General features: G+C 38.0%; 1 protein-coding gene across 3 annotated transcripts in view; it reads right to left on the bottom strand.

Annotated features, from left to right (window-relative positions):
- Positions 1-26920, bottom strand: part of PCGF5 (polycomb group ring finger 5) — a 99033-nt gene that overhangs the window by 44910 nt on the left and 27203 nt on the right. Inside the window, exons 1-2 of one of the 3 annotated variants that reach the window (XM_081268039.1) lie at positions 6159-6465; positions 3870-4158 (exon numbers count right to left, since the gene is read on the bottom strand). In XM_081268039.1, coding sequence (XP_081124165.1) covers positions 3870-3981 — 112 coding nt within the window. In that variant the 5' untranslated portion in view covers positions 3982-4158; positions 6159-6465. Of the gene's footprint in view, positions 1-3869; positions 4159-6158; positions 6466-26920 lie in introns of those variants that run through there. The other 2 variants (XM_081268037.1, XM_081268038.1) reach the window with 2 other exon arrangements.

Genomic DNA, 26920 nt, shown 5'->3' with positions numbered 1-26920 from the left:
TATTTATTAAATGTCTTGACCTATATAAGGGAAGTGATATAAGGAGTGGGAGTCTAGTTAAAGGTGTGACTTCTATGATGTTTTGCATCTCCTTGCCAGGAGCCTGGGACATAGGTGCCCCACCATTTCTGTCCCTTCCTCTGTCCGTCCATCCCTCCCTCCCTCCTTTCCTTCCTTCCTTCCTTCCTTTTTTCCCTTGCAATACTGGAGACTGAACCTAGGGGTGCTCTACCACTGACATATATCCCTAGCCCTTTTTTAATTTTTATTTTGAGAGAAGGTCTCACTAAGTTACCCAAACTGGCCTTGAATTTGTGACCCTCCTGTCTCATCCTTCTCACTGGGATTATAGAATTGTATCACTGCACCGGGGCTTCTTCCTTGTATGTGAGTATGGGGAAGGTTTGTCCCTTTTTCTTTCTTCCACATAGCTAGAGTGCTGTAGGCACCATTCTGCTTGGCCTTTGGTTCTTCCTTCTATAACCACAGGGAAGTCAGGCAGTGTTAGCTCCAGAATTTCTATGGAAAATGGAAATGCAACCATCTATCTGGCTTGAGGAAGAGAAATTTAGTTGAAATGTGTTTGCATAGTAATTTGAGAGAAGGCTGAAATAGCTTTGTGTATCCACATCAGAGTGAGGATGACCCCTGCCTCCCCCAGCAATGAAGCCCTCGGCATCTTTACTGAAGCCAGGTCCAAGGGCATCTGATCCATAGAGTCCATGGCTTTAGGAATTTCAGAAGCATTCTAATTCCTTCTGAATTAGAGTAGATTCCACTCTGCACCAATATCTATTACATCACCCTGTGTCATTATCTTCATTACACTTATAGCATATGAATTTATTTCATAAGTTTATTAACTCATTTACTCTTTCTTCACTTGACTACATAGTCTGGAGCATAGATTACATCTCTGGTTTTGTTCATCAACAATAAAGCTTCACTTATATATTTCTCACTTGGATATAACACCAAAATCTTTAGGTTTCTTACAAGTTTTCATAACAAGAACTAGTGTTTACTCATTCTTTAATTATAGTGTTACACAATTGTAGTCTTTGTGCAAAATTATTTTAATAAAATTTTTTAATAAAACTAACTCAAGATCTAAAAATATTATAGGATATCACAATGTCATTTAATATTTCTTATTGCCTTTCCCATTTGGTCATTTAACTTAATTTTATATCACATAACTTAATTTTATATTCCAAATCATACTACCACTGTATCTATCCTAAACTGTATATGCATATATAATTTAGGATAGATACATATATAATTTATCTCTTCTACCAGGCAGAAGAGATAAAACCAAGAGAGTATCACCACACACCAAAGATTCATCAAAAGTTTGCATAATACTGCTATATGGTACTATTAATACTACCAATGCAAAAAGGAAATACTTTGCAAGTATGTTAGTTTTGCCTATAAACCTCAACATAAATAATTTTTTAAAAACTACACAGAAATCCAAGAATTTAGTGCTACAGACTTCTTAGTTCTACTCAGGCACTAGATTGCGTACTTGACTCAATCATTTAGTCTATCGTCCCAGGTTCTCTGTTGATGATAAAGGCTTCGTTTGTGATTTACCAATGTATTTTAATCATACTTCTTCCATGTTGGTGCTTGATGAATGCCAAAAGATCTTTTAGGCCAGAATGAATTAGCAGTTTAAATTATCATTTACCTCTCAGGCCTTAAACTGCTGTTGAGAACATAAAACTAATCATTACTTATAAACTGTGTATACTTGCAGAATCTTTTAATTTACTTCAAAAAAGGGGACATTTAAGATGGAATTTTATTTCAAATTTTTATTTCTGAAGGACATTTATAATATTTGTAATATACAGATAGAAACTGAGGAATTTACCTTATTTCCCAGAGTTAGCAGGTTTTTTCTGGAAAGATCCAAATATAAAAACAATGCACAAATTTTAGAAGTAGCAAAACCAGATAAACTACAAACCATGTACCATGCTTGGTAAAATGGGAAAAGTTGCCAGACAACTGGCTTAAGTCCCTACTCTATAGTAATCACATCTTATCAGCTCTTCCTCAAAAATATCCATAACCTAACTACTTTTCACAATGTCAGTCTCACATCTTATTACCTTGTTTGAGGCCCTATAATCTTTCAGTTGACCTACAGTGACAGACTTCTGATTTGCTGTTTCTTGAACCTCCCAAACATTTCTACTTCAAATCCTGTATTTGCTCTTCCCTCTGCTTAGAATGCTTTCTCCACATACTCAGAGAGCTCAATCCTTTCAGGTTTCTATTCAAATATCATTATATCAGAGAGGCTGGCCTGGATACTCTATATAAAGTAATCCCCAAATCCTACCTACAATCTTACTTTGCTCCTCTTCACAGTATTTAACCATAACATAGTACATATTTATAGTACCTCTCCTTACTAGCATGTAAACTTTCTGAGCACAAAGTTTTGATTACCTTGAGACTACTGTACCCTCTGTGTCTAGAAAAGTGCCTGACATATAGTAGGTAATCAATGTATGTTCAAGGACTATTAGTTATGAACCATTCAAGTTAAAATAATTAAACAAGGCAATGGCAAATTAATAATATGACATTTCATATTTAACTGCTAATTGAACAAAATGAGGCAATGATACAGCAGCATTAGTGGGAAAGCTTTTCCAAAATACACATGCCCAGGCTTTACCATAAAACCCACAGTATCTTCCCAGGTAAGATCCTGAGCATGTGTATGTCTAAACAGTTCCCCTGGTGATTCTACTTGTATGTGTGAGTGGGGGTTGGGGATGTGTGTGGGGGGGTAAAATATATGTAATATAAAATTTACCATTTTAACAACTTTTAGGTTATTCTATTTTGTACCACTTCACTTCAGCAGAGGAAGATTTACCAAACAAGTGAAAAACAAACCCCACCAAGCTATATTGGAAAAAGCATGAGTTTTGGAGCTGAACTCAGGTCTACCACTCAGTAACTATGAGACCAGGAAAGTTACTTAACTCTTAATTTCCTAAAATGAAGATAAATCTGTATATCCTCTCTCCCTCTAGATCTACTCCAAACAGCTTCAAGGCTACTGTACAGCTAAAATGAAATCAAGCATACAAAGTATCTACTTTGGTGCAATAATAGGCATTCAACTTGAGTTTACTGGAATTATTTTCATTGAAATAAGAAAACATAAGTATGTGTAATTCTGGCATAAGTGACTATAAAAATGTTTCTTTCTCTTCTGATGGGACAGGTGAGAATGCAACATGAGAAAATATGAGATAATATCATATCTGAAGATATGATATTATAATAGTGATTCTCAAACTTAAGCATGCTTCAGAATCACCTGGAAGGCACCTTAAAACACAGACTGCTGGGCCCACTCTTGGAGTTTCTCATTCAGAAAGTCTAGAGTGGGGCCAATAATCTGCATTTCTTACAAGTTCCCAGGGTATACTCATAAAGGCACTGCCTGTCTAGGAATCACACAATTTGAGAACCAATGAGGTGAAGTATGAAAAGTCTAACAAAATCTCTGAGCACATTAATTCCTTCAGCACAATTTTTTAAAATAAAAATCTAAAATAGGTCACTTTTTTAAAAAGTCATAATAGTATGCTTCTGATTTTTAGAACATTTTGTATTTTAATAAAAATCCACTATGTATTGAGATTCAAATAACAGAAAAATTACATGCTACTGATATCTCAATGACAAATAATCTGAAAATCCATTCAAAGATAACTCTTAGAATTCCTTTTTTAAAAAGTTAAATTTTGATAAAAACTAAACATGGCAGCTTTAAAAGAACAAATATAGGTATAGGTACAATTTTTTTAGATGACATAAAGAATACTTACAGGTATGGAGGCATTCTGTCACTGTAGTTGGCTTGATCAGATAACCTTTACAGATATAGCAGGTAATGTAAGGATTGAAATCTTTCACCAAATGTTTCCTTTGGGTAGCCATTAGTAGTTAGCTGGCTTTAGTAGCTCAGACAAACAGGGGTACTAAGTGGATGAAAGTCTGATCCCAGGAGCTGGCGTGGTGTTCCCAATAGGATGTCCCGAGGCATGAGAACTAATATCCAGATTTATCATGAGATCGCTGATCATCACTCCTTTCGGGAGCTCTGCTTTGCCATATCTGTTTCCATAATCATTATAAGAAGATGAGAGAAAAAGGTGTCAAATTCTTCATACCATATTAAAATCATTATACTAACAGAAAATATTGCATGGTTCAAATGTGAATAGAACATATCCTTTACTATGTAGTTAACCTGCAAATCTGCTATACTCTAATTCAGAATAATAACAAATTTATCCAATCTTGGAATTCCAATTCTCACCTCATACTAATGACACACAAAGCTATTAACTCTGATTCAGTAATGCATTTTAACTTCAAATGCATGAAAAGGTGGAGGGCATCCATGTAATCACTCCAGGTTAGTTGTTGTTAATCTGTTGACTGCTCTTTCAGAGAAGTTCCTGTCATTACAAGTTAAAAGATTCAAAACCAAATTCATTTTTCTCCCAATCAGAATGTTCCTATTTCCATTTTCCACTCTATTTGTATAGTATCTCTCCACCTACAGCCCATCTTATATTCTGCTATCAGATTTATTTTATTATATCTCCTACAATTGAGTCTTCATCAGAAAGAATGTCAGTGTCTCCTCTTTACAAACAGGAAAAATCTGTTACTCTGTCACATAACACAATCCTCCACCCACACAACATAACATATCCTTCAACAACTTTCTTAAGGCAAATGAAGGTATCACTTCCCTTCACCAGTCTCTGCAGGCTCTACTAAAAGCCTTCCTTTCTTCTGCATTCCTACACAACCCTCAAAACCCTTCTCCAATGCCATCCTCAATGTATCTCTCCTTCCTTTTAACCCTTATTTTTTATATTACATTTCCCTTTTTAGTTATATTCTTTCTTTACCTCCTCTATTAGACTGAAATATCCTCAATAGAAACCGGTAACATTTATTAAGTATATAGCTTAAGCACTGTTACTTTCTAAGTTTCAGGGCTTTTTTTTTTTTTAACTGTAAAATGAAAATGAGTGTCAGCCTCCCAAGGTGGTGAAGATTAAATGAGACACTATACAAAGAGCTAGTTAGCACACGGTTAAACTGAATAAATGTCATTATTTTTTCCTCACAATCTTTAGCAGAGTTATCATGCAATTAAATTAGTTTTTAAAAGTTTTTAGTTTCTTACAAGGAAGGTGTCCTCTTAGAAAACACAACATGAAATTAGGTGCTTATTTTCCTAAATTCATTCTGTAAACAGGAACTTTGCCCCATCTTAACTGTTAATGCATTGGCAAGTATGAAGTAACAGGAAAAGTAAAAGGCATCATTCCCTCAACACGTACCCATTGCAAATGTTCAGGGAATAGGTTCCGCGTGTAATCATCCTATCCGCTTAGGAAATAGTGTAGAGGGTGTAACAGAAAGAAAGTGTAATTAACCAGGATATCAGGGTTCTGGCCCTTAGCCTTGTATGACCTTCAGAGAAGCATTTAATAGCCGTCCCTGGGTCTCAGCTCCCCTTCCACACCTTGGGATTAACTGCCCTGCCTTTTCCACAGATTTGCCTTGAAGCTTCAAAAGTAAGAGAAAGTCCTCTGAAAGAGGAAATGCACTGTCCCGACCTGGGTCGTACTATGATCCTAAGGCACAGAGCCCTGTCAACAAGACAGTTAAAGGAAGCAAGTCCTTGCAGTGACGGGGCAGGGGCGGGAGGGAACTTTTCCGCGTCCTCCTCCAAGACCGGGCGCACAGATCCGTGCGGTTCAAGCACACGTCCGCCCGCTCGGCAAGTGCGCGGGCCCGGGCTCAGCCGATGCGCCGCTGGAGCCGGGCCGGGTCTGCACGGGCAGGACCAGCCGCCTCCCTGGGAGCGGGCGCCGGCAGCTGGCCGCCCTCTCCTTCCTGGAGGGGAGGGCACGGCCCCAAGGCCCCCAGACCTCAGCCGGTCGTACCCGCCCCCAAGGGGCTCCCCGACTTCAGGCAGGGCCGGCCGCGGCAGGTGTCTAGAGGTGCCGCTCCCGCCCCGGCGCAAACTTGGGCGGGGAGCGCGGGGGCCGCCAGTGTCCCGGCCCCTCCCAAGCCCGCCCGGTACCTACCCAGCCGCCACCACCGCAGCTCCTTGTCCGCCAGCGCGACGGCCTCGGAACGAAGGAAAGTGAAAGAGAAACAGCGCTCGCCGCGGCCTGGCCGGTCCCAGCGCCCCGTCCGCCCTCCCCCTGCAGGCGGGAGCGCGCCGGCTCCGCGGGGCCACTCGGCTCGGGCCCGATAGGGCGCGGCGGGCCTCGGGGCCCAGGGCCGGTGCCGCCTCCAAGGGCAACTCCACCCACTTTCAACTGCCGGCACCTCCCGCCCGCGGCCGGCCACGCCCTCCGCCGCCGAGCCACGCCCACCGCCGCCACGCCCGCAGGCCACGCCCGCCTGCCCGGGCTCCTCGCAGGTGCTGAGATCGCCTCGCCTGTCCAGTAGAGGTGGCTCGCGCAAGGCTCCTAGCTTTGGCCAAATTTTATCTCGGTTATTTTTTATATTCCCTATCCCCTCCCTGTTGTTTTCATCACAACAATGACTAGTATATTTTTCCTGGCGAGTTTAAAAGCAACGGTCACAGATGAGACTGAGTCACCCAGCAAAAATTGTCTCCTTTGCTGCATTTTCCCGAAATCAGTCCCACCTGGGCGTCAGTGGGGACGAAAACATCCCTGGACTTGGACCTTATTTAAAAACCACTAACGAACTTGTTAGAGTTGGATGGGTCCAGTGATACTGAGAGTTGACAATTCTAAGTAACTGGAACGTTGTGGAGATAGGGGTGAGGGGGAGGGTAAGTGGAAAAGATTTACTGCTGTTTGCAAGGGTCAAAACAAACAAAAAAACCCCAGCACTCTTTCTAGTGGACTTTGAGATTTACAAGAGACCATTCATTGCAAAAAAACATTCATTCAAAAGCTTGCATTAAAGCTGCATTCCTCAGTCATTCAATCCTATTCTATTACATTCCACGCACTCACAAATTTCTACAACCATAATTTTGCTAAACATAAATTAGATCCGGCCCTTCCCTTCCTTAAAAGATTGTAATCCAGTAATCCCAAGATAGTAGGCGAATCAATGCACTCTTCACTGGTGAAACAAAAGTTTAAAAGAACATTTTAAAGGGAAAGTTGTAAAAGGCAACTTTCAATCTGATGTTTCAGAAAGAAAAATAAAATTTGCAATTCCATCATTGTCTCCTTTGCAGGAACCAGAGTAGGGATGGCTAAACAATTGAAAGTTAATGTCAAGTATTTGCTTTATTTCCTACTAATAGAAATCACCTTATTATCAGAGTGCTAGATTGTGGATATGAGCCTAGAGACAAACCAATAAATGCAACAACCACTGCTTCTGTATTCCAGCAGAAATTCTACCAAGAAGTAGACTAAGGCAGTTTTAAAAGTATTCATTTTATAATTAAACTTATGTAAAGCAGACATAAGTAAAACATTTTGTGACTTTAATATCACAGCAGGAACAATTCATTTTCTGAAACAACATTAAATGATCACATTTTTTGTAGTCCTTTAAATACAATTTTGCAAAACTATACGCCAGTGTCCAATTGGGATCAACTTCAGTGAGACACAGAAATTACAATAAGTAAAATAAAAAACAAGTCAGGTCAAATTATTTTATAGCAGAAGGATTAGTCATCATGTCTTCATCTAGAAACTGAATAGAGCAATATAGAAAAGTCACCTAATTTATACTGTATTTAAAATATGCAATGGATGATATTACTGTATATACTACAACATATACACATGACTTGATATTTTTCTATTTTGTACCTGAACTTATTTTAAATGTATTTTTTTTTTAAAAAAAGAATAACAGCTAATAAAGTCCTAGGAGCATGAATGTGATTGGTGATTAGCAGTAAGTGGAGTTAATTAGCATTCTCAGAAGAAAAATAAACTTAAGGATGGATAGTAGGATATATACTAGCAATTGAAGGGGGATCACAAATATGCTACATAGCACATTTTCATTACTTTATATTTCATGTCTAAATTTTTATTACAGAAGGATGTGAGGTGGGGTTGCCATGTGTGTCTGCGACTGTGGAGGGGGGCGTGTTCTCAACGTTTGTAAGGAAATCTGTGCTTTGTATCCTAGAGGCAGCATAGTTTGTAGTGAAATGTTGTGTGATTTTTTCCTCCCCTCTTCAGCAACCAACCCACTTCTCCTAGCCCTATAAATAAAGTACATACAAAAATTTTAAAAAAAAACAAGCAATAATTTTTTCTTCTTAAAAAAATAGTAACAAAAGCAGTGGCAAGGGAGAATGTTACAAAGAGCAATAGAGCTATGTGTAGATTCTAAATTTTCAGACATGGAACTTTTAGCTGCTGTGTGGCCTCTCTCTCTGCCCTGTGGCTGCTTTCCTGTTACTTCTCTATTATCCCTTAGTCCTGCTAGTGGGTACAAGAACTAACTGTTGAAGCCTCAAGATGAGGATAACTCTGAAAACATACCTCAAATACCAGTGGGACCATCAAGCAAAGGCTCACCCAGAACAACTAAATATATAAGACCAGGAAAAAGAAAAGGCAGGATAAAAGAATCCTAGCTGGGAGTCCCCTTATCACTAATCTACTTCAGTCTTCTCATTTTACAGATAAAGAAACCAAGATCCCAAGAAGTGGCAAATTCATAATCACAGAGCTGATTTCGGTTGTACCAATATCAAAACAAAGGTATCAGTTCAACTTTATTTAAACCTCTTAGGAGAACTTCTTAAGCATAAGAATTTAAGGGTAAGGAAGTTCTGTTTTTTTTTTTTTAAAGATTAACTTACAAACATTTTCTGAAACAACATGGAGGAGAGGAAAAGGAGAAGAAGGGAGGAGAAGGAGGAAGAAAAGGAGGAAAGAATAAATGAGGGGAGGGAGGGAAATAACTGCCTAGATGGCATTTAGGAGTGAACTAGTCAACTGACTCTGATCAAAAAAGCATAACTTGTTTATCCACTTGATTATTGATCCAGATCCTTTCAGGGAATCACAAATGGTTCTTGATAAACCTTGGAACTACTCATTACTTTATATTTTATGTCTACGTTTTTATTTCAGTTAAGGATAGGCAATGGATGATAGTTCTATACTGAAAAGTTCACATTCCTTTCTTGCTTAGTAAATATATCATCAAAATTAACTGATTTTAATGGCATAACATTTCAAAAATATGATTACATATTTACATTTCCCTAAAATATTAAATCAAATGGGTTTTTCATTACCATAAATGATTTTATATACCTAAATATTCTGTTCAATCTTTCAACACAAAGTATCTTTAACATATAAACTACACTCTGTAATCTAAAAGCCTTCCTATAGAGATTACAGAGAATATTAAAATTTAACATAAGTGTCCTATTGAGCCCAAGTGTATTTATTTTCTGACCATAAACATTATAGCTCAAAATCAATTACTGCCTAAAATCAATGATAGAGGAATGGGAGGAGAATAGAAAACTGAAGGGTTTCCAATTGTCCTTGACTATTTCTCTTTTTCTCATACTTCTCCCCTCCTCCACAATCCGATAATTCTCAAGGACTCTTCTCTGCCAAATGTCTCTAGAATCCTTTCACTTAGCCTTCCCGGTTCAGATTGCTATCATCTCTACCCACCATTACTCAATGGACTATTAAGTAATCTCCCTACAGCTCTTGTCTGCTAAACCATTCTCCAGAGCACAAAGGATTTAACTACAAATTTGGTCATGCTGCTCCCTGGCTTTAAAAAAACAACAACTTTGTTTTGAAGAGAAAACCCAAACATCTAACAATGCCATCCCATCCCTGCCACTTATATTCCCTTGCTTGAACTCCATGACTCTGCTGTAGTGAACCTCTTTACCCTCTGGCTAAATAGATGAGTCTTCTTCCAAATGGACATCCTTATATAATCCCTTTGCCCTTACTCATCCCTGCAAGTTTAGCCAACCTTTGTTAATCCTTTACTTAATGGTTGATCTCAAAGACCACCTTCCTGAGCAGGGCACGGTGACCTATAATCCCAGTGGCTTGAGAGGCTGAGGCAGGAGGATAGAGAGTTCAAAATCAGTCTCAGCAAAAGCAAGGTGCTAAGCAACTCAGTGAGACCCTGTATCTAAATAAAAATACAAAAAAGGGCTGGGGTTGTGGCTCAATGGTTAAGTGCCCTTGAGTTCAATCCCCAGTATCTACCACCAACAACAACAATAAAACCACTTTCCTGGACACCTCAAAATTGCTGAGGGTCATCCTCTACAGACTCAGACCATACACATAAATAGCAACTTATACTTAATTCTCTTAAAACACATATCACTGTGTCTTAGATTATTTGATTAACTGGTCTGAACTGCCTACTACAATATAAGCCTAGTGGATCTACTATTTGATTATGTATCCCTTGCAGAGTGGATGGCAAACAATAAGCATTCACATAAATATTTATCAAAAAACTTGAAATATTGGACACATTTTATGACAGATTCTGTGTATTCTTTCTTGGGATTCTACTGGAGGGATCTTTACAAACGATATGTAAAGTCATAATCCCTGCCCTCTAGGACTATTAATTAAAATCACACCGGGGAGTAGAGACTTATCCACAAGAAACAATTATTCAGCAATATACCAAATTTAATAAAGTGTTAAATGGAATGTGATCAAGGGACAAGAACTCCAGTTGAAAAAAGAACACTACGAGTGGTCAAGAAATTAGTCCCATGTGCCTATTCTGCCAGTTATAAAGACAACATGGCATAATCCCTAAAGCTGTGAATATTAGTGGCAAATGGGAAAGTCAGAAACAAAAAGAACCAAGTCAATATACTAGAACAAATATTTCCTTTTAGTACATATACAGAGGCAAAAGTTAATTGTCTAATTCCCTTGTCGGTGTCCCCTTCCCCCACCTAATTTGAAAATAAAGTTTCACTCTTAGAGAGTATAAGAAAATAAGCAAAATATGGCAGTCTCAGCTTAAACTAGTCTTCTCCAGATAAAATTTTAAAATGAATGTATGCATAAGTCTAAAGAGTTTCACAAACATTCAAAATCCCAATTAAGTAGGCCAGGCATGGTGGTGCACACCTGTAATCCCAATGGCTGGGGAAGCTGAGACAGGAGGATCATGAGTTCAAAGCCAACCTCAGCAAAAAGTGAGGCACTAAGCAACTCAGGGAGACCTTGTATCTAAATAAGGGGATATGATTTAGTGGTTGAGTGTCCCTGAGTTCAATCCCCAGATAGAGCCCCCCGCCAAAAAAAACCAAACAACTCCAATAGACTTAGGGAGACAGGACTGGCTGAAATATAAATTTGGTAAACCTATCCATAATCAACTATATTTTACCCTATCTGGAAAAAGTTTATGTGAACAGAAAAAGAGGGATCAGTAAGGAGCACAAAAGGAAAGTGTAAAAGACACGGTCTTGGCTGCACAGGCAACACTGACTAGGACCAAAAGATACCAAGTTTGGCGAACATTGAACTAGTCACCACAGAAGTGTTTTCCACAGAGGAGCAGTTTTTTTTTTTTTTTTTTTTAAATATGAGAGAGAGAGAGAGAGAGAGAGAGAGAGAGAGAGAGAGAGAGAATTTTTAATATTTATTTTTTAGTTCTCGGCGGACACAACATCTTTGTTTGTATGTGGTGCTGAGGATCGAACCCGGGCCGCACGCATGCCAGGCGAGCACGCTACCGCTTGAGCCACATCCCCAGCCCCAGAGGAGCAGTTTTTTAGGCCAAAATTACCATCCTCCATTTTCAGATTTTATTCCAATGCTCACAAAGTTACTTTCTGAGAATCAATTTGCATTGCTGTGTACTTAAATAGTGAAAGCAAGTGCCCCGAAGTATAAAATTAATATTTTGTGACTATATTCTATTGCAAGCAAAAAATTTTCTCTTTATTAAAAAAAAGGGTAAAGAAAATCATTAGCCAATAGTAAGACCCTTAGCACATCATTTCATGAGACTTGATCTTCCTATCTATAAAACTGCTGTAGATTTGGGACATGTAATCTTGAAGGATCCCTCCAGATCTTCAGTTATATGGTTGTGCAACTTGGAAGCATTATCTACCATAGGGGTTGACAAATATTATCTGTAAATGGAAAAACAGTAAATATTTTAGGCTTGAAGGCCATATGGCTTCTGTGGCAACAATTCAACTCTGCCCAAGTAGGGCAAAAGCTCACAAAAACAATATGTAGGGTCTGGGGATGTGGCTCAAGTGGTAACGCGCTTGCCTGGCATGCGTGTGGCCCGGGTTCGATCCTCAGCACCACATACAAACAAAGATGTTGTGTCCACTGAAAACTGAAAAAAAAATATTAAAATTCTCAAAAAAAAAAAAACAATATGTAAACAAATGCATGTAGCGGTGTTCTAATAAAACTTTGACACTAGAGCTGTAGTTGCTTAACTCCTGATCTAGTGAATAGCTTTCACGAATATATATAGACAATAATAATTTAAAAGTTTCCTACATCCCATAACTGACCACTTCTAAGGTCTTGATGACAGTTTAAAATCAGAATATCTGAGTGCAATGTCTTAATTTATTGTTTTATGATTTCTAATTTTTAGGCAGCGAATAAAATATAGAAGCTTAGCTACCAAATGATATCACCATCATCCTATCATAAACAGCTCAGGGAGTTAGAAGCTATCTATTTATTCTGCTTTGTTAAGATTTAATTTGATCTTTCTCCTCTGTCACAATGGAGAAAGTCTTTGAACAAAGAGAAAAGAAACGTTAAACAAAAACATTCTCTTCTGTTTGCCCCCAAATCAGACTTGGTCTCACACTTATGACTTCCAAACACCAGTCTTAGTGATGATATTTAAAGTGAACATATTTCCCCGTTCTGTCCAGGAGTCTAGGGTGCTGACCTAAGAAGAGGGCTTCAGTGGTAAGCTATCTGTGCACATCCTTACAGAGAGTGCTGTAAGCTGGCCTGACCTCAGGAAGTCATGCTGGAGTATGTTATCTGCCAGCTCCAGCCTTGCCATGGCCAGCTTCAGCAGCCTAGGTCCTGGTCTGGGAAGAGGCCCTGAAGGACAGGTTGGTGAGAGCTCACCATCCCATCACCTTTGAAAGACAGCAGCTGCAACAAGAGAGGACACATTTGAAAATAAGGACACTGCAGCTATGGGAACCAGATCTGGCTCAATTTGTCTAAGGAGAAATACTTTTATTTCTATAACTCTAAACAAGGAAATTGACACTATGGACAGTCGTTGACAATATTTTCCCTTTCTAGCTTGTTGGGATGACTATAATATACAACTCAAGAAGTACCTGTGAATAGGGGAAGAGGGTTTCAAAGAATTTTGCACAAAAGTCACCAAGACTGATGTCCATTTGTTATGTATATTGTTGAATTACAAAGGAGTTGACTTTGATATTAGATCACTTATATATTGTCACTTTAATTGACTAACTTGAGAAAATTGCCCATCCCCCCCCAAAAAAAAAAAAAACTCAAAAGAGGAGAAGTAATCAGATGTACTCTATTCACATATCCTTTTAAAAATCAAGTTTTGTTAAGAACTGTTGCTCCTGGCTTGAACTTTCTACTACACTCCCTAAAAATGTTAGAATGATGCTTATCACCAGTACTGCCAATGAAATTAACTGGAACTTGATGATTACAAATTAGTAGATCACCATTTCCCTTAGAGTATTTCCTTAATTAATCTTTAGTCCTCTTTACCTGTAAACACTGAAGTTTTAAATGGAGCACTCCCTTTTATTAGAAAAGGGAAGGATTTCTGCAATTAGAAATTGAAGTTATAAGCATAGATACGTGGACTTACACAAGAAGACAGTTCATTTTAGAAGTACCCAACAATAAACTAGCCATTGACAAAACCAAATTAAAAAAATTTAGCTTTTAAAAGTTGACATTTATAATACCCATACTTGACAATCATGTGAGCATTTCATTTTTCTGTACTTTGCTCATTACCTTCATTATTTAACGTGCCACATTAAGTGTTAAGTATTACATGTTAAGCACTGCACTGATTTATTCTAAGTGCCTGTAAAGGATTGAATTGTGTTCATAAAAAAGAAATGTTGAAGTCCTAAAGTCTGGTACCTGTGAATGTGACTTTATTTGGAAATAGGTTCCTTGAAGGTAATAATCAACTTAAGATGACTATGGCCCTATAAGAAAAGAATAGATGGGGAGAATGCCATGGGAAGACACAGATATACAACAAAGATGGCCACCTGATGGCAGTGGCAAAGGCAGAGACTGGCTCAGTAGCATCCTAACTGTATAATCAGGGGAGGGGTTTTCCCCCACGAGGCATTTACATTAGGAGAAGGGACAATACCCAGCTACCTGAGTATAAAATAAATCAGAGTTTAACTGATAAAATTTAGAATCATGGCTATGAGAAATGGGAGAGAAATTTCTCCAGGCTTATACTGGAGGATTTAAAAAACCAAACCAAATGTAACACTGAGAACCCAGTTGAATTGAATAGCATACTTCTGTAATAGTGATTTACAGACAGCCACTGGAAAGGCAGCCATACAGATGGATAAGTGGACTAGCAACAGGCTACATGACCACTGATGAAGTGTATATAAGAAGAGGGAGAAAGTTAAGGATGATTGCATTGAATTTGGAAAAGACAAGGAAGAAAATGGATATAAAGAGGAGCTAACTGAACTAAACAGAAATGAGTGGTTGATCCCTATTCATATTAGTGCAATTCCCAAGTGTATAAACCAGAATAAGGTTATTTAAAATTAATTTATGCAGTGTTTAATTCTAGATATTCTTTTGGATCTATTCTAAGAAATCTTATAAGATTAATACTTATAATATGTGGCATAGAACTAATTTGTGCTACAGATAGCAAGTTATTGAGATTACTTGACATGTACACACATTCAGAATCTACACAGTCTAAGAAATAGAGAGCTCTATGTCCTCAAATATTACAGTCATACTTTCAACAGGTTCATCTTTTGCATTATATAAGGCACAAATATCATCAAGACAATTAACAACTATTGGTACCAATAAATGCATGGCATATTTGGAAGGCTACAACAGACTCACTATTAGCATTTCTAAGTCTTGACTCTTGAAAACACTTAAATTTCATGTAAGAATACTCCCTAAAACAGATATGGAAACCTCTATAATATTCAGAATCAAGTAAATAAAACTTATTGTGATAAACAAATGTTGAAGATGTTGTTTATTATATAATGTAGTACACATACCATAAAATTGCTCATACAGTTTCTTCCAAGTGGGGCCTGAAGTGTAACTTATTCTTGTCTTTACAAAGACATCAAGCTTAGTAAAAATTCAAACTTCCTACTAGATGAATTAGTTATTTGTAGCTTTAAAAGTGATTAAAGAAAGAAAAGGTTCAAGAAAGAATATTCAAACAGAAGTCTTGTTTTTATAGAGAACTATGTTCCACATTCTTTTCCATCCAAAGTGCCCCAAAAGAGAATCAGCCCTGCTAATGTAGTGTAGTTAGGCACTACAATTCTTCTAGGAATAGTCATAGTAGTTGTTTTACACTTGGAGTTATTTAGATTGAATCCTCTTTCTCATTCTTGTCAGCACAGTAGCCTCTAGATACATGATATAAAATATTAACCAAGAAAAAACTCAAGCAAACAATTACTTCTGGCCAAATAATTCACTTCCTCCAACTGATCAACATTAGTGTTCTCTCTGGCTATTAAAGGCACTTCCAATGACTGTGACCAAATCATTTCTGAATGTCTTTCGAACACGATCATTCCTCAAGTCTATGAACTGGAGATATAAGGGAGACAGAATGGTCTTGTTTAATGCTTCACCCCAAATACTCTTTTCTATGCCTTCCTGTATAGAAACTGGAAATCATGGAAACTCCTCTAAAATCTTGTATTTAACCCTACAAAGGTGAAAGGCAACTGCTCAAAGCTTCCATCTGCCTATTCTGCACATTGGAAGCTTTCCAAGGCACAGAATACTTTTTGTCCTTCCTTAATAGCTAATAATGGAAGGAGCTCTACCAAATAGGGGTGCTTAGCCTTTTAGATGGCTATTATTTCTTTTGTCATTTACACAACCCTGTGTGATAAATAAAATAATTCCTCATTTATCACTTAGAAATGAGGCAACCATGACACTGAGAGCTTGCCTGACAACCAGGATCCCACAGCTCATGATGGATGGAGGCAGGAGTGGAGCTTGATGGTGTGCCTTCAGAACCATCCTGGTGTTGCTCAACCCCCTTCAGACCATTTGCTCTGCAGTAGCAGAACACCTGTGGGATTGGAGATTTCTGACCTCATCTCCACTGTTTCCAATCAAAAACCTTTATTTCAATGATCAGGCCAGGCCTGGTCACTGTTCGTCAAACACAGTGTGAACATCCACTTCCAGCCTTTGTTTATGCCATGCCCCGTTACCTGGGGTCTTTGACTCCTATCCCTCTTTTCCAGCCATTCAGGCCAGTTGCAATCCTGCACCTTCCCTCACTGTTCCTTTGTCCAGACTTCCTACCTCATCGGAATCTCTCAGAGAACTCTGGAGACCCATGCACCTGATACTGCAACTAATTTTGTATCAGTATTGATGTTTTATGTTTATGTGAATCAGGTCCAGAGGTAAATAACCTGAAGGCAGGGACAGGTAGGCTGTAAATCTAGGCGGTAGTCAATAAATGCTGGTTGAATTTACAATAACCTCCATAGCCATATAGTAACTAAAGTTAATACAGTACACTGTCGTGGAGTATACTCTGAGAAATCATCTGAAGATCTTTCAGGCAAAATTAAAGGAACCACCTAACTTTCCAGGGTACTCTTTAACCTAACAATCAGTTCCTCTAGCTAATCATACAACTAGGTTTGCTCTTTTGTGCTGGATGTAGCAAGCCAGATTATGTACATATGTGTGCATAAACAGCCAGGGGCTGATGTTCAAGCAAATATTGGAAATATAATGAAAGATTTAAGTTTTCTGTAACCAAAATAATAATTGATAAAAGCAAATAAGATAAAAAATGAAAATAAAATGTATTCAGTTGCCATTGCTTTTTGCTTTGGAACAATTATTTCACAAATACCTTGCAGGACCTAATGCATGTTAAAAACTGTTTGGTGCACTGTTCAAGATGCCACCATAATCCTCCTAATTTCTTTCCCTCCGCCCCCCCCCACCCCCGTGTGTGTGTGTGTGTGTGTGTGTGTGTGTGTGTGTGTGTGTACATGTGTGTATTAAGCAGCTCCTCTGAAAATTTTCAGTGTCAGAAATAATGAGATATTCTTCTACATTTAAATGAGAGAATAGGTGAAACTTGCTCTCTTATTTATTACTACCCCAAGAATTTATACACATTTTTGAGAGGTTATTAAGATTCACAGAGATCTGGGCCAGTAACTGAAACATTTCTGATTTTCAATGATTTTAAAAAAATACAACTCATGGAACAGAAAAAGGAAGAGACCAAATAGCAGCAAGCAGGTGTGATCTAATTGGTGCCAGGTGTCTAGCACTAGTAGCACTGAAATAGCCTTTCTGCTTTCCAATAGGCTTGGCATGCAGCCATGACCAAGCCCCCCAATACTGTGATAGTGGCTCACAGAGACCACAAGTTCTGTGGTCTCATACTGTTATAGCAACCACTGGCCCTTGGTGGGACAGTGAACTCTTAGGAGGCTAAGCCAATTATACAGTTGGATACTAGAAATCTTCAGGTGGCATCTTCCCACAAAGAAGGCTTAAAAGGTACCTACAAGCTTCAGCATCATTTCCAGATAAGCTTTCGGAGGCAATATTTCCATAGTGTGGTTTCGGAGGTAATATTTCCATAGTGTGGTTACATTATTAAGGCAACACACACACTATGGAGGGAGGAAGAATAAAATTATTCGTAATGTCACTTTATTCCATGAGCATGTAACTATGTGCTATGACCAGGGACCAAGCACAGAATGGGAGATTTTCTATTCCAGAAAGGGGCTGTAGCAGCAGGTAGATTCTTTGCAAGAAGAGGAAGGGTGTCTAATATCCCTCAGCAGGGTCTGTCCTCTGTGAAGAAGGGGGAACTGAGAGAGAGCAGTGGGACATACAGAGTGGTGAGTCATATATAGGTCAGAAACTGGCCAGCCTTCGCAGAAGTCTGATACTATGATCAGTTATTTTACCTAAATGCCAGAAACAGCAAAAGACACAAATTGGAGAGATTAAGCAAACAAACAAACAAAGCAAAACCCAAAACTCTCAATTTGGAAATCTTCCAGATTCTGCTAATTGAGTTGACATGTACATATCTGGTCTGCATTCACTCATTCCCCAATGCCATTAGTAGCTGCTAATCTAGGATGATTGTAATTTTATTCAGCAGATGTCCTCTGATTTCTGATGCATCCCTCAGACCTCCACAGAGGGAGTTCCTCCCTTGTGAAGTTCTCTTCTTTCAGGGAAAAAAATCCCATCAATTCTTAATAGAATGAAGAAAAGGGAAATATAAGTCAGATGATAGATGGGCAAATAAAATTATGAAAGGAAAAAAAAGATTACTGATAAAGATGTAAACTAACAAGGTTACCAAGCAATACAAAATACCACGTGTATTTGGAAATTTTTAATGAACGTAATAGTTATGGACAAACTACAAATGACTAGAGTGCCAACAACAATCTTGCTAGAAATGACTTCTAAAGTGAAAAAAGGAAATTATTTGACCAAAAGCCCACTGAAGGACTTGTCAATGGCTTAAAGCTCATACTCCTACAGAGTAAGAAAAATTTCCCCTCTGCTTGGACCCAGTTGAGTAGAGCAAAGAAAGGAGGGAAAGGGGAGGTAACAGGAAATGAGGAAATTATGTGATGTGCATGTATGAATATGGCATGATGCATTTTACTATTTGTTTTTTGTTGAGAACTCAAATTACTTAACTTCCCTCATCGATAGGATCTGAGCTGACTTCAAGAATATTGGTAGATACACATCCACCATGGAGATCATTACTATTCCCCCAGAACCCAGAATCCAGTGGCTGAATCCACCTCCCTGAAAGGTCAAGATTTCAAGAGAAATGCAAAAGTAATAAGCATGATGAATGTGGGGAACTTAGCTCTCCTCATTACCATAATTTCTGGGAATCAATTAGGTGAGGTCACTCTGTGTCTACCAGAGCTCACATATCCTCCAAAGGATCATTCTTTTTCATGTTGAAGAGGCAAAATTTTCATAGTACTACAAGGAGAGCAACATGAGTTTTAACTCTTCTAGATCAGCCTACAAATTCATGTAGCATTGCTTAGTGAAACTGCAGTCCATGGACCATCAGCATTACAAGGAAACTCATCAGAAATGTAGAATCTGGGGCCCAGGGTGATTTGTGTGCAATTAAAATTTGAGAAGTACTGTGACTGGACTAAAAATACTTAATACTCATGGGATAAGGTATTTCTCTCCTTAGATGCTAGGAATCAGTGAAATTAGACAGGCCAAATCTAGAATAATGTAAACTTCAAAATGAATGATAGTAAGGGATTATAACACATTGAATTTTTTTAATTTTTTTATTGGTTGTTCAAAACATTACAAAGATTGCAGAATCACATTTAAAGAAAAAAATTCATGAGTCCATATTTACAATAAGCAAGCAACAAATAGAGAAAGATAGGGTTCCTTTTTACAACAGTTTGCCAACTTATAAATGTATAAGGAATAAGAGAGTTATAAAATCATCATTTTGCAACTGTTATTAATCGATTCAGGCAATAACTTCTAGGAATCCTAAAACCATTAGGTGAAAGTTATTGGGGAAGTAGACATTTATTTAGTTTTACAATATTTCTTCATAGAGAGACTGTAGTTTTATGTAATTAAAATTCATAATGTAAACTTATGATTACAAAAGGGAAAAATTCCCTTAAAGTGGGGGAAATCTGATCAACACTCTTTAAACCAAGTGGTTAAATTTAACAACACTATTAATGGGACAATCTGACATCATGCTGAGGTGATATACTTAGGAAGATACAATATTACTTATGTCATATTTCTGCCCAAATATCTAACCTGGCTCTAATCATGAGGACACATGAAATAAGCTCACACTGAGGGCCATTTTACAAAACAAATGATCTATACTTATCAAAAATAGTAATGTCATTGAAGGACAAAGAAAAATTAAGAAAAAGTCAAAGAAACATTATAACTAAATATAAATATGATGGCAATTGTATCTCCTCCTTGGGTGATACAAACCCAGGTGTTTAGAGATAAAGATTCCTATTTGCAACTTATTCTTAAAAGGTTCAGTGAAAGCTATAATCATGTGAACAGGTATAGAAAAATTAAGCAAATATGGCAACATGTTAACAAGTGGTGAAAATAAGTGAGAGATGTATGGGTATTCATTGAAATACTTTCTTGCAATAGATGAATGGACAAAGAACACAATGGAGTTTTACTCAGCCATAGAGAAGAATGAAATTATGCCATTTGCTGGTAAATGAACAGGACTGGAGAACATTATGCTAAGTGAAATAAATCATACTCAGAAAGTCAAGGGTAGAATGTTTCCTCTCATTTGTGGAAACTAGAGAGAGGGTAGGAGGGTTGAGAAGGAAAGGGGAAGTGAAGCAAGGGAGAAAGAGGTAAATGATAGAGGGCGAGAGGGCAGGGGAGGAATAAACAAGGGATCTCATGAAAATAATAGGGAGTTCAACAGAGTAGAGGAAGGGGATAGAGAGGGAGAAAGGAGAGAAGTGGGTGGGGAAGTACTGGGGAATAAAAATCTACCAAATCATGCTAAGTCCATGTATGAATTCTGCTTTTATCTATAATTACAATGCAATAATTAAAAGATAATAATAATAGTATGAATTTACCCACTGCCTGGACCCAGTTGAGTAGAGCAAAGAAAGGAGGGAAAGAGGAGGTAATGGGGAATGAGGAAATTATGTGATGTGCATGTACAAATATGGCATAATGCATCTCACTAGTATGCATAATTATAATATACTAACAAAAAAGGACATTCTTTATTTCTGTGATTCTATAAGATTGGTGAAGAACTGGATAAAACATCCAGTTTTTTAAAACACTTAAAACACTTTAAAAACATTCAGAATTTACAGCATTTGAAATAATCTATTATCAAGTTTTGGGTTTTTTTTCTTTGTTGGTAGGTATTAGGGATTTTACTCGATGCCACTCTACCACTGAGCTATATTCCCAGACCTTTTTATTTTTATTTTGAGACAGGGTATTGCTAAATCACTGAAGCTGGCCCCAAACTTGAGATCCCACTGCCTCAACCTCTGGAGTCATTGGGATTACAGACATGTACCCTGCTCTGTTAGCAAATTCATTTGAATGCATTCCTTGTTCTGTAATGGAGTGAAAGTGGCATGCAGTCATTCAATCATCCCATAACTATTTTGATGAGCACCTACCATCTGTTAGGAACCATGTCAGGTGCCTAGAGCACAATGGTGAATATAAACATGGCCCTGTCTTTGAGGAGGTTACCTTCTAGAAGAATTAAATATTAATTAAGTTAAATTAATAACTTATAAGTAAATATTAGTTAAGAATATCTAAACCAGGTAATGGAGCACAAACTTCTCAAAAAAAAGGAGATGGGACTAATATAAAGTTATTCATGAAGATCTTTAACAATCTGACTAACCTTAAATATCCTAAGTTCGATTTGTTACCCAATGCTGAAATCCTGTCTAAATGTCTTTGACAGCTGGACCTCTTTCCTATTGCAAGGTTTGTTGGAAGATTTTATTTAAAGAATGGACAATGTATGCAAAACATTCTGTTCATAATTCTGAAAAAAATTCATCTTTATAAAAGCAAGTAATATTATAAAACATGTACTCTTAAATTTTATCACTGCCTCATTTGTAGTTCTGGTTACACGAATTGAAACATTTTGTGGTGTCATGCTTCACAAACTCAACAACCATAAATGACAACTAGTTGTACACATACATTATGAAAACTGCATTAAAATGTTACATTAGCTTACACTGACACAGTACTCATTTCAGAAATGTGGGTATTAACTTGAGATCATTAGGTTCACAAAAATTAAAAAGCCTAAAACCATCAGATTAAAACTTTTAACTACCTACACTTATTTCTGTTATTGATAGCACACCTATGTTAGAAGAACAAAAGACTTAAAAGATCTATTTCAATTTCAAAATTATAAAGGAAAGCAAACAAAAAGTAGAAAATAGCAATAAAGGAAATTTTCTATAAATAGACAATTGGTTTGTTATATGTAGTTTTCAGGAAAATTAAAAACCATGACTTTTGGGCTAGGGTTGTGGCTCAGCGGTAGAGTACTAATCTAGTATGGGTGAGGCCCTGGATTCAATCCTCAGCACCACATAAAAATAAATTAATTAATTAAAGATATTGTATCCAACTACAACTAAAAAATAAATATTTTTTAAAAACCCATGACTTTTACACAAATATATATGAAATATATGTCAAAAATTTATTTAGTCCCTTAATGAAGAAACCAGCAGGATGGTACATGTGGTTCAATGGAGTATAGGACAGACAAAAATATATATAGTCAATGACAGAATTCTGAAATAAGATTTCTACTTTAGTCACAAAAACCCTATGTCCCATAGGACAATAAAACTATAACCTTTGGGGGGATACTTTCTCTATCAGACAGAAATCACTTGCTAGCTATCAGTCTACAAATTTACATCTTTCTTTGCAGAATCTGGGTCTTACTAATTCATCAATAGTGAGGTAAATGAAGGTATATTTTCCTAGTGAATTAAGTGATCCTTGCCTAGGATGTCTAACAGTACTCCAGGATAACACTGGAAGGATGCACTACAATCCTTGTGCTCATGCCCTATGTTTAGACAATTCTACAAAACCGTCATACATGGGCCAGTATGATATAACCTTTAACATGCTTAGGACCAAGGGGTATGCTGGGAGATGGAGGATGAACTTCCTCTTTCCCCCAATAAGGCTGCAAAATCACGGTTTTTTATTGCTGCTGCTGCTGGTGGTTTGCTTTCTTGCTTTATATCACACATTGGCCCTTTGTTTCTGATGCATCAGGAAATTTGCTGCCTAGCCTGTGGTTGCTTCTAGTCACTTCCACCAACACATTTTCTTATTATTTTTCTTTGTCTTTAAAAAAATCCCTTGCTATGAATGCTAATCATGTCAACCTTTTAAATGATCCAACACCTTCAACATAAATACATCTAAAATTCTGAGTCATAGTTTGATAATAAGCATCATATTATATAGAAAAAATGGTTAATCTCTCCACCCACCTACCTTTTGTCCCAACGTTAAGAAGCACATTGAAAACACTTATTATTTAAGATCAATAAGTTAACAACCTCTATTAACTGAAAACAAATAAGTAACAAAAAGAAACTGTTCAAAGGTTTCTAAGGAATCAAATACAGTAAAAACTCCTGGCTCTGCACTATATATTACATTTGGACTCTTAATAATTAACAAGAATGATGGCTATGTGCCAGAAATTGTGCTAATAAGGGCTTCACAAATTCTATACTATTTAATCTTCATAAAAACCATGTAAATTAGTTTGTAGTATTAGCCACATTCTTCTGATAAATAAACGGAATCACGGAGAATTACATTAATTTTTCCAAAATCACAGTGGTGGTGGGATTCAAACCAGGTTATTTAGTTTCAGAGTCCTGTAGGCTTAACCACTGTGCTACAACAAAGAGAGGAAAACTACAAAAAAGAAGATACTTGGATGGGGTTTTGGCTCAGTGGCAGAGCACTTGCCTAGCATGTAAGAGGCACTGGGTTCAATCCTCAGCACTACATTAAAAAATAAATAAGTGAAATAAAGTTAACGAATAAACAAACAGAAAACCTCAGATACTGTGTCATAATCATCATGGTTATCTTCGTCATAATCATCATCATCATCAAACTGATAAATCACTTTTTAAAAGCAGGGCTTTATCTAAGTATTGAACATATTAAAGACTTATTTAATGTTTCTCAACAGGAGCCTTTTGGGTAAATATGATTATTATTCTCAACTTACAAAAGAAATTGAGGCAGATAGAGGGTAAGTACTTGCTCAAGGTCACAAGGCTAGTAAGTTGCAAGGCTGGGACACAGCCTGGACAGCACGGCTCCCACATCCAGGAATTTCCCCTGATACCATGCTGCTGCTTATAACAATTCCTAAAGCTCAGTACCAGCCAACAGTTCCTACTCTTCAGAACCTTGGAGGATGGAAAGCACCATATTAAAGCACAGGACCATAACCAAATGTTCATTAGTATAATCAAAAAAATCACCAAGTACAGATTAAAAGGTTTTTCATTCATCTTTGTTAATAAGGTTAAACAAACACACACACACACACACACACACACACACACACACACATACACACACACAAGCAAAATTTAATCCAAGAAGAGTTTCTTAAAAAAAAAATGCTTCTCTGGAAAACTAACTCAATTTAGAACAAATGAGGTATTACAATAGTTTTTTTTTTTTCTTTAGAAATTGTTTTTGTTCTTGGAGCCTTGGGGTTTCTCAGAATTCCCTCAAGGGTTGTGGGTGGTTGAATGAGAAAAGGAGACAGGACCCTAGTTCCCCACTCCACTTTCAAATGAGTAGTTCTGTTTATATATTTTACATATTGGGTTTCCCCATACGGCTTGCTTTGGTGAGAGGTAGGCTCCCATAACAGTTTGGTCTAAATTGGAAGTTCTCAACTTGAAGCCTTCCCCATTGCTTCCCCAGCACCTCAGTAGTTGAACTTCAGAAAGATCTTCCTGGTGCTTCTTGAATCTCATGCTTACCCAAGCCCTGGCCATCTTCTCACCTGACACTCCCTTTCCACTCCCCTCTGCCAACGGTAATCACTACCACTGCTGATGTCCGTCAAACTTCTACATAGCAAACTCCGAGTTAAATATGTTTTACATCAATTACTCCACAGAGTGCTCTCAACACCCTGGTGACTGAGCTCTATTAGTGATCCCATTTTATAGAGAAGAAAACTAAGGTTTAATTTGCACTCTGCCCAGTGACCACTATGTAATGGAGATAGGATGAAGAACTTCTCCGCACACTCCAGAGACCTCCAGTTCTTCGGCAGGATGCTATCCTGTCTCTCCTCTGCAACAATCATACTCAAATTCCCACTGAGACTTCTCAAGACTAAATCTCTTTTAAAATAAATGAGCAAGAAGCCCCTTTTGTCCTGGAGCAGCCCTTTATAGCAGCAAAGTGACAAATGCAATACACAGCTGTTATCACAACCATTTTTATCATTTGTGCTGGTGTAATGCTTATGCAATCTTCTTCTCTTCTTTCAGACATGAATGTGTATGTGGCCCTCCAGTTAGACTGTTTCTCAAACAGGGGCTACATCCTCTGCTCCTTCCATACCTCACTCTCTCTTCCCTGGATTACTTAGAACTGTTTGGGGCACCAAGAAGGAAGATGTTCAATAATCAGTGGAAAGGACCATGGCCTACGGTAGTCAGAATACCTGAGTTCTAGATTGGGCCAATCCCCTGAAGCAGGTGCCACCATTCCCCTAAGCCCCTTTCTTTAATGGTTCACCTCAGAATCACCTCCACATGCTGAAGGCAGCTTTCTTGGATATCTGTGGTACTTATGTCTGGCAGACAGGTCCCCCTCACAGAGTGAGGTGAAAATGCAGGGAAGTTAACCCCTCCAGGAAACAGCCTTCAGTCAGTATGGATGGGCAGTTGACGGGCAATGTCCCTGTTTCCTTGCCCACTGCGTAGGACAACTCCGAACTGTGTAGACTAATGCCTGGAGGTCCCTGAAGGGCCTGAATCCAGCTGTCTGCAACAGTAGTTTATTTGGAACCCACCCTTTATTAACTTCTTTCTCTTCCAGTCCCCCTTTCCTACTTCCCTGATGACATTTCTGGGAAGAAACTTTCAAATAAACTTACCTACTCAAATCTTGATCTCAGGGTCCATGTCTGGGGGAAGCACATGGAGATTTCCTCTCCCTTCTTTTATTACTTCACTTTCCCTTCTGTCAAATAAAAGGGCTGCAGGGATGATCTCAATGGCCTCTTTGGGCTCTGATACACTATGGTTTCGATATTAAATTAAAACTGCCACAAGGTTGCTTCTTAGCTCAAATGTTATGTCATGTCTTGGAGTTGAAGCAGAATTTCAACTACAATATTGCAAAAGATGCTGGGAGATACTGAAGAAGACCCCCTTTCAGTGAGGTCTTCAAGCTGCATTTGCCAGGGGTGCTGCTGGCCTGTGCAGGAATGGCCTCAGCTGAAGAGGTCACTTTTTCAAGTTAGCCAACATGTAATGACTGAGGGATACAGGATTTGAAGGCCTCACCAGCTCAGTCAAAGTCAAGACAACTCTAAAGAGCCACTCAAGTTCCGGCATTCCCCATCAGCCTGGCACCACAGCTCAACTTCTCCTCTGCCCTCCTGGCCTCCTTCCCACCCTTCTGGCATGTAGAAGCCCACCTCGGAATCTGCTTCCTAGGTAACCCAACCTGTGGCAACTACATTTTAAATTTTGTTTATTAATGTCACAAAAATTGTGCACTTTGGAGGTCTTTCTGTGAAACCGGGGGTATTCCTTTTAATGCTGTAAAAGACTAAGACGTGGTACAGACAAGGAAAAAGAAGCTACACTTTTAATAAAAGGGGAATGACCCAGCTGCCAGACAGTTATGTATGAGATGCAGTTTCAGTTTCTGAACAAAAACAAGAAATACAAAAAAGGTCAGCTCATCCAGTGAAACTGAAAGCTGAG

This window comes from Spermophilus citellus (genome assembly GCF_964194105.1).
Source record: "Spermophilus citellus genome assembly, chromosome: 15".
NCBI lineage: Eukaryota > Metazoa > Chordata > Mammalia > Rodentia > Sciuridae > Spermophilus > Spermophilus citellus.
Note: the sequence above shows the minus strand (reverse complement) of the source record. Positions and strands in the feature narration are given on the sequence as shown.